At 39.6% G+C, this 9274-nt stretch overlaps 1 protein-coding gene across 3 annotated transcripts in view; it reads right to left on the bottom strand.

The window, feature by feature from the left end:
* Positions 1-131: 131 nt before the first annotated feature.
* LOC102223029 (spectrin beta chain, erythrocytic-like) overlaps positions 132-9274 on the bottom strand; it is a 48234-nt gene continuing 39091 nt past the window's right edge. For all 3 annotated transcript variants that reach the window (XM_023352537.1, XM_023352538.1, XM_014468833.2), the window contains 5 exons: positions 9096-9159; positions 8709-8959; positions 6988-7161; positions 3211-3253; positions 132-2956 (listed from right to left, as the gene is read on the bottom strand). In XM_023352537.1, the coding sequence (XP_023208305.1) occupies positions 2762-2956; positions 3211-3253; positions 6988-7161; positions 8709-8959; positions 9096-9159 (727 nt within the window). In that variant the 3' untranslated portion in view covers positions 132-2761. The remainder of the gene's footprint in view (positions 2957-3210; positions 3254-6987; positions 7162-8708; positions 8960-9095; positions 9160-9274) is intronic.

Genomic DNA, 9274 nt, shown 5'->3' with positions numbered 1-9274 from the left:
AAACTCAAATTTTGAATTCTTGGTTGCAATGCGACAAAATCCGGAAATGTTCAATGATCGTGAACAATGTTACTAAGCACTGTGTAGAGAAATGTATCTGAAACTGTAGAAAGAGTCAAAGCAGCCGACTGTTCCTGGGTATTGGTTTTAAACTTTATTCTCAAAATGTATCCTGATGTTTTCTCTCAACATTTTTGTATATTTTATGTAGCTGGAGAGAGAGAGTACAAAATGCAGATTAAAAACCACTGAACACAAATGGCACGGAGATAAGGAGTGGACGGAGGTGAGAGTAGACATGTCACATTCTTATAGATATAGTGACTAATAAAAAAAAAATACAATGCTAGTCATTCAAACCATTTTCAGCTGTTTTTTAGTACAAATTTAACATTATGCTCACTGTTTGAGAAGACTAGAGATACACTAGATCGGTTCATCCTAAATGTAGATCATTAAACTCTTGAGGTGAACGGTCTCTCTTAACTTTCTAAACATGGCTTTTATTGAGGTCACTTGAGTTATACTGTGGCTCGAGGTGAAGAGCCTGCAGTACGAGGCAGGATAGCTGTGTGAGAAATGCATTAGAGCCACCACACTGACTCGCATGGCCTGTATACTGCAGCTTTCTTGTTTGCTTGTGTTAATGGTTTTGCCTCATTATGCAGTGTTTTACTGTGAAGTCACATTCACATCATAAATACTCCCAGCTTCATACTGCTGCTGTCTGACCCACAAGTCTTTTATTCTAATCATATCTAAGGAAGTGACAGCCTCTGGTTTAAATTCTGGCTTGCTATAGTTTGACTCTTGATTTACTGATTGTCTCTTTGCACCGAGTAAATGAAATCTAGCCTAGTGAGATGACGGGTGTTTCATAAAGAGTGGCTTCTATTTATTGATTTTGTTTTATTTTCTTTTTTACAATTTGTATCATAAAACGTTAACAAGCAGAAAGGCTTTTTTCCAACTATGAAGTTTCTTTTTAAATTAGATCACTTTTTAAAATGTCTATTATGAAATCCTGGGTAAACGTTAGTTGGAGTGTTTATTTTATTTATTTTTTACATTAAATAACTACACAAACCATATGGCATGATGCTGCCACTTCTGTATTTTGAATACTTTCGATTAAAAAAAGAAGAGAAGAGCGATGAGTTTTTCTCTCCTTTAGGCTGTGGACGACTGGCAGCTCCCACTGACTTATTTTTATTTTTTCCTTTAGCTTCTTTTAGTCGGTATGCTTTGCCTCCATAAAACCAGGCCTCGCAGAAAGCTACCAGAACGTACCAACAGACGGGTTCTCTAGTGTTTTTAGTCCAAGCTTTTGTAAGCATTAAATACCCAGACCATCCTAGCATGTTTCAAATCCATGAACTCAGGCCTCCCAAACTTAACAGGTAAAGTGGTTCTCTGCTAATCCCTGCATTTGTAAAAAAAAAAAAAAAAAAAAAAAATACCGGGGTTGCAGAATCGAACCTCTAAAAAAGTTTTCCTCCAGCCTCTAACAAATATTCCTCCAGGATTTCCCTGCATTTAACTCCCGTCTTCCAGACTATTTGATTCTATATCTTTCTGCAGCTTCCCTGTCCCTCTGTGAAGAAATGAATCCCCACCATGATTTGAATCCAAATGTTGCCATGTAGTGTAGCTAATCCATATGTTCATAGAAGCCCGAGCCTTTCACAAGTCAGTTTGAAGGCTTTTTCTTTTTTTTACTGGAAATCCTGCAGACGTGAGCCACCTCTATGAAACACCCCACAGACGGAAGAGAGCTAACAGAACTCATTTCATTAGTGCGACTGCAAGTTGGTGACAAATAAGGCATGTGAAGTTGGTCTTGCTTCAGGAATATCTTGATAGCACCATGTCAAACTAATGTAAAACATACTCCATGCATCTGCAGATATATAGTGTGTACATGTCAATGAATAGATATGAAAGTCAGTTTGTTGCACAAGTGTTGAATATATTTGAAATTCAGGAAGAAAAAAAAACTGTCAGAGATGAGTTGAGAGTAAAGCCTGTACGTTAGGCGGTGCTCTCAACCCACATGACCACGGCTATCACTTAAAAAAAACCTCAAATAAAATAAAATCTCTTCACTCCGATTCTTCCCGGTGCATAGAGCGTTTAGTTTGCATAACTGCAATAACACCTGCAGTGTGTGCGCGCCGTTCTGCACTGCGCCACGCTTTCCTCATCTCCAAACCTTTTCCACTGCGTTTTACAAAGCTCCTCTCAAACATTGTGTATTTCACTCTGCGTCGGTACCAAGCATTTAGTGCTCTGAACTCGAAACAGCCCAGTATTACAGTTCACAACCATTTTATAAGGCAAATTGATGAAAATACCTTAATGTCCTATATGGCTTTGTCAAAGCATGCCTAAACAAAGCACAAAAAACCTGAAGCTGAACTAAAAAAAAAAAAAAAAAAAAGCTAAGTTTTACAAACAATCTTTGGTTGAGTGTGAAGCATTCCTGTGCTTTTAATTTACTCTTTCACCTTAGCATTTCTAAATACAAATAAAAAGGGATTTTTGTAATCATACACTTGCTTAAATACAGGCAATAATGATGGCTTTCAACCTAAACTACACTATTTGTCACAAAAATCATATAAAAAAAAACAAAGAAGAAGAAAGAAATCGGGTGATAAAAAGCTTGCTCCGACTGGTTGTACACAAATACTACTTCCTCTTTCCAGGTTGCCTAGGCTACTGCCTCTCCAGGCGGTTCTCCTTTTTTTTTTTTTCTCATTCACTTCTTCTTGGCAAAGCGGCTGAACTTCTTCTCCTTGTCTTTCTTGGCAGAGCCGGGCTCAGGCAGGGCAGCTGAGGAGGAGGGAGCGGTGGGTAGGCTGTGGGTTTTGGACCCCGAGGGGCCCGGGGCCTCCTCCGCTGCCAGGGTCTGAACGGCCTTCTCCATGGCCTGGCTCCAGCGCTGGAGCTCCTCCTGGAATACCATTAAAAAAAACACACACACACACACATGGCGTTGGCTTAGGGAGGGAATTTCCCCCCCAGAGAGGCAGTGTTTGTCTTGTAGTTTTTACTGGTTTAGCTTAACAAGTGGAGATGCTCATGTTTGTGAGCCAAGCTCAGCGTCAGAGATTGTTACTATTTAAACCCTGAACGCCGACTCCCATGTGGTTCGTAAAATACATGTGAAAGTTATACAATATTTTTATCAGCAGTTTGAAAACATACCTCGTCTTTACACTGGAACAGATACTCGCTTCCATCTGCAAGTCTGCGAAAGGAAAAAAAAAAAAGACATTTAATGAAACGCTTTCTATTTACCCACCAACGTTGTTCCGTGCAAACACATCTGTGGAACCTCCGTCGTATCGCTGCATCCTGGTTTGTACGTCTCGGTCACTTTATGATCATGATTATGACAAGCGGTCACATGTCCATAATCGTACAGTAAACTTTACGGCTGCAAAAGTATTTGCACACCTTGAACTTTTTCACGTTTTGTCACGTTTTAACCACAAACTTCACTGTATTTTATTGGGATTTCATGTAATAGAATTGTTCTCTAGCAGACTTTTTTTTTTTAATTTATTTTATTTATTCACTTGTTTCATTTACAGTTTAAAATGAACGCGTCACCTATTGACATAAACAAAAGCTCTGAATGAAAAGGAGTAGTTTGAGGAAAATAAATCTTATACAGTCTCTCCATTCTCTCAAAAGTCAGTTTACTAAACCATAAGGATCTAAGCTTCAATCAACCATCCATGTCAGTTCTCCAGCCAGAGGAGAAAACAGCCAGATTTATTCTCAGATTAAATTGCACGTTAATTTGTGTTGGTGTATCTCGAAGTCTTTGGTTCTAGCGTGACAAAGTCCCCTCGAAAAGTTCAAAAGGTGTGAATACTTTTGCATGGCGTTTAATTATTTCTGAAGCTAAAGCCCACAGCAACAGCTCAGTAATTAAACCTTTCTTTACATTTATGAGTCCAGTAATCCTCGCCTCAGGCAGGTGGGACGGCTCGCAGTCCCTCCCTGGAGCCAGCTGCTTCGTCGAGCTTTATTTGACATTTGATAAGAATCCCCTCCAGCTCCAAAATGTCACTAGAATAACACTCATGAATTGCAGCACTTCAGCCAGTATTCAACTCAGAGGTTCTTAAGTTTAACGATGTTTTTGTACACGTTATTATATTTTAGACTCTGACAAGCTTTAGCTCGTGTTTTCCGAAGTGGTTCATTCTGGGGATTTCATGTCTGCTTCGGATGAATTCCTCGTCCTGGGTTCCCTTTATTCAACGGCGCCATGATATTTGCATCCAGAATTTCGGGATGTTTTGTTGGAGCCGCGCCGTCTTTTTCCCCGTCGCTGGCTGTCACACAGACCCCCGCCGCAGAGTGTCTTCAACCCCCGCTTTGAAAAGTAGAGAAAGCATTTCTGTCTAACTGTGTCCCTCTTTCCCTCCAAGCATGTTCTTTACAGCGTACGTCTCATTTTCTGACTTCATCTGTCTCTGTCTCTGTCTCGTTTATCCGCCACCGCTCCTGGTTCCGATTCTCCTTTCTGTCCAACAGAAAAGGCATTATAATTGATTTTTTTTTTTTTTTTTTTTAATTTTCGGTTCTCGTATTGACTTTTACAGTATGAATTATTTATGACTATGATCGTCTTCTGCATAGGCAAAAATTGTTCTTGGTGGAAAAGCGAGAAAGTTTTACAATTATAACTTTCTCCTGCTGCGAGGACATGAGGACATGATTTATCTCTTTAAATCCCCCATCAGCTGCTAAGAGGAGCCCAATGTTGTTGAGCGATACCACAGAAAATTAATCACACCCCTGAGCTGTCTGCAGCTGATGCCGATTAATGACAGTTAAGATTAATCAGTGGAACTAGATCAGAAACCAAGCATCTTAAAAATTCATTTAATTTTCAAGGTAGAAATTTTTTTAGCCATTTACAAATTTCTCTGTTCAGTGAAGAGTAATCCGTTTTAAGTTTGACCAGAATTGTCTGGTAAGGTTGCTTGTCATCAAACTCAAAGACAACCGAAGGAAATGCAAAATGCACGTTTCAAATGATGATTTCATTAGTGAAAAAGTTAATGACATGTGCAATCTGATCATGTTCAAAGGCTCCAGGCCAAGCATCTGAACTGAGTTTAAACCCTGACTTTGACTAGGCCAATACAAAACTTTTTTTTTTTTAGCCATTCAGAGGTAGACTTGCAGGTGTGCTTCAGATCTGAGTCCAGCAGAATAACCAAACTGAGTTTAAGGTCATGAATGTTTCACTCTCAGCATGATGTTCTTTTCCTCTAGCTTTCTGTATCTTATGTATTCGTTGTAACAAGTTGCACATGTTCTAAAGTGTTCCTCTCAATCCACAGAACCATTTTCCAAAAGAAAGTGGATACCGATTTTGCCTGGTGTGACAAAGTGGTTCAGTTTCTGTTCACCACTTGTCCCTTACTCTTATTTCTGATTCACATACTTTCTATAGTTGGTTATAATGCTTAAATTTAAATATTACTTTGCAACGTTGCTTCACTTACCATCCCGGGTTTGTTTGTGTTAGCATTGTGTTGCAGTTTCCATCTATTTATGTGTAGGTTAAAGCTACTACTTCTGGACTATTGGTTGAATTTGTTTATTTTGTGTCAAAGTATGTTCATGGTATTTGTTTCCTTTTTACTCGCCATTGTTTGTCCCTTGTAGATCTGCAGCAGGAGTGTGGGAGGGGCCGGCCCAGTATTTCCTGCTTAAATGGCTGGATGATGTCATTGATTACCTTGCTGGGTTCTACTAGTTAGTGTTTTCTTTGGAGTATTGCTTTGGTTGTTTTTCTTTAAAGTAACCTTTTGAGTTATCTTGTATTACATGGGGGGGGGGGGGGGGGTTGCAGACCATTTCATTATGTAGATGAGTTTGTAAATTAGATTAATAATTTCATTCTTGCTTCTCTGTTTAGATTTTGTTTGTTTTTTAACCTGTTTAATTGCGGCTTAGTCCACTCAAGTGCAGGTGCGTTGCCAATTGGCTATAAAAACAGTGAGTTCTTGGCAGCTCAGGGGGATTGCCAGAGTCAAAAGTAACAAATAAAAGTCATCAGAAGAATCTGGAACTGGTGGCTGATCCTGTTTTTTTTGTCCACCTTGCTGATCCTTGACCACACTACTTTACACCCGGTATAATTTTTTTTTTATTGTTCAATGATGAACTCTGACCCTAACTGAGACAAGTGAGGCTTGCAGTGCTTTAGATGTTGTTCTATGATCTCCTGAAGTAACGTTGGTAGGTCAGAAACTCCTGGGAGAGTTCGCCACTGTTCCACCTTCTCTCAATTTGTGGATAATGCCTTCCTGTGGTTCTCTGGACTCACTTTCCAGACTGCTAGATGTCATTCAATGACTTTGTTTCTCATCTGCTCTTGAATTTTGATGGTGGCGTCATGTGAGGCCTGGATGTGGCCAGTGAAATTTGGTTCCTCTTTCCAAAAAATGGTTTTTTAGTTAAATCGTGATTTATCAGGGCAGCAAGAAATTTTCTACATAGAACCAGGTTGGCTTTCTCCAACAAAAACACAAGAAACCTATAAGGAGATAAAAAAATATATATCTGTTCACAGCACTGTGTATACTAGGGCTGCTCTGTTTGATGGGGACAGTAATTGAAAACAACAGGTAGTGCTGTCACACAGAGTTAAAGTTTAGGATTGTTTCTCAGCTGGAAGGTGAAGGGTAAAGAAAGTGACTTTCACCAGAGACTGAATGTCTGCTGGTTGCTTCAGAAACTTCGGAAGGATGTGAAATCCTCCAAAACCTGTCACGACTGTCATATTTCAATAAAGAAAAATACTATGTCAGAGAACTTTAGATAGGATAGAAATGATATGTGACAGCTTTAACCCAACATTATTTTTTCATCAAATCCCATCTGAATACTGTAATAAGTATTTACTTGAATATAAGCCATTTCGAGAAAACGGGAGATTGACACATTTCTTACCGCAGCTTGGCTACATTCTTCTTTTTCTTATAGTTGGTGAGGCTCTCCCAGGTGGCGTTGCCGAGGGGTAGGGGGTCCTCACCGTGAAACGTCAGTCCATGACCAAAGCTTTTGGCGTCTTTGTATGCTGAGAGCTGACCCGGCTTCAGTACGCAGTACAAGTTGTTCCAGGACCTGAAAGTAAAAGAGACGAAGGCAGGAGCGATGAAGATCCTGACGGGATTATTTCAGGCTATAACACGGAGTTATATTTTGCTGATGTTTGACCAGGGAAATTGGCTCATTAAAACTTTCTTTGTAGTTGAAAGATTAAGAACATAGATATGCAGATGTGTAATGACATCTTTAGATCTCCTTTGGCTCCTTTATTAGTGAACTGACAATGGATTTTATGTTTTATTTATTTTTATGAAGCCAGACTGCAGGAAGTTTTGACCTGTTCATTTGTTTCTTTTCTTCTTTCTTGAGAAACCTAAACCATCAGAGCCCAAACATTTTCTCTGACATGCAGCTGTTGAGTTTGTGTCTTTATCATTTAGAGGGACTGTGCAGACTTTCACTGAATAATTTCCAACATAATTGGAGGTAATTCTTGTGTTTTTGGCAAGCTATTTATTATTTATGTATTCATATTTATGAACAAATGTGGCTCTCGCTGTGCCAGCCCATTATTGGATGCTGGATCCACACCTAATGAGGGATGAAACCTTTTGACAAAAGTTAAACAAGACACTAACATCCTGACATGCTATGTGTTGCATATCCCTTTAAACTACTTTGTTCTTTCTACACACAGTAGGCATGTTTCAGTACCGATTATCTATTGAAATGTGCAGTTCCAGTTAGAGGCATGAAGTCATTATTGCCATGAATAACATATTTTGGCCCTTTAATGATGCATTTGAAATGTTATTTCTGCACTGTGGGATGCTTATGCAACATTCAGCTACGTTAATGGGTAAACAAGCTTTGAATTATTGCCAATTTTCTTTAATCCACACTTCAAACCGTACATACAGGATCACCACCACTAATATTTGGAGAAATGTTGCGGAGAAATCTCAGACTATTTGCTGCTCTCAGCAATTCTCTGGAATGCTTCTGGCTGGGTTTTTGAAAAAACGTCTTATCAGAAATGGTAGATTTAATCTAAATCAGTTGGATTACCTGCAGGAATCCAGCTTTCATGCGTAACGTTTTTCTTTTTTTAACAGCGCTGAAGTCTGGGCCATTTTAGAAGGCTAACATTAGCCTCCTTTAGCTCTTCTAAAACCAGTTTTGATCATCTAACTTTTGATTTGAGATGGAAAATTTGAAAGACGTTCTCCACCTTTTAATGATTTATTGACTTTATAACATGCACCACCAGCACTGGCAGGAGAACAGGCCCTCGGCATGATGCTAACATTACATTTCAAAACTGCCAAACTTCAGCCATACTGAAAGTTTCTCAACTGTTGTCTACGTTGAAGCTGAGTTGATGTCAAGAAACCCAATCACGCTGTCAAGACGCTCCTGAGGAGCACTGAGCCAGTTATTAGTGGAGGTGTTGTCTCTATTTAAACTTTGAGAGAGTCTCCAAAAAATGCAAACAAGTTCAATGTTGTGTGATCATTTGACAAAAAAGAATTATATATATTTTTTATTTTTTTAAGTCAAGACGTGTTATTGATGCTCATGATGAGGGTGTGGTTATGTTGGATTTCTTGGCGGTGCCCGACCTGTTAGAAGCCTTCTTTCCGGAGCCTTCCACGTCATGCTTGCGGCAGAGCATGCCCTCCTGCAGCACTGCCTGCGACCTCTGGGTCTCTAAGGGCACGGTGGCCGCCCTCTCTGGTTCTCTGGGAGTCACAACCGAGACAGAGGGCTCCAGCTCCAGAGAGGCGCTCTCTCTCATTTCTGACACCATCGGCATCGTGGAGTCACCAGCAGTTCCATCCAGCTGACCTGAGCTGGGCTCCATTGCACCAGACTGTAGGAGGAAACAATGCTTTCAATTTTAATGCATAACTAGATTTTTTTTAACAAACAAATGCTTAAATAAAGAGGAGTCTATTTAAAAATAGTTATTAAAATAGGTGATGGAAATAAGGGGCTTTATTACTAACCAGGGTTTGTTCCTCAATAGTGTAGAGTTGTGAAGATTCTTCTACGAAGCCTGTGTCTTCTCTCCTGAGCAGAAAAAAAGAAAACGGAGAAAGAGAAACACTTTGTTCTTATTATTAGCATTAAGGTGTTTTCTGCAGATCCACCAGAAAAAACAAAACCAACATTGCTTTAGACGTTA

Source organism: Xiphophorus maculatus, chromosome 19 (genome assembly GCF_002775205.1).
Source record: "Xiphophorus maculatus strain JP 163 A chromosome 19, X_maculatus-5.0-male, whole genome shotgun sequence".
NCBI classification, from domain to species: Eukaryota; Metazoa; Chordata; class Actinopteri; order Cyprinodontiformes; family Poeciliidae; genus Xiphophorus; species Xiphophorus maculatus.
Note: the sequence above shows the minus strand (reverse complement) of the source record. Positions and strands in the feature narration are given on the sequence as shown.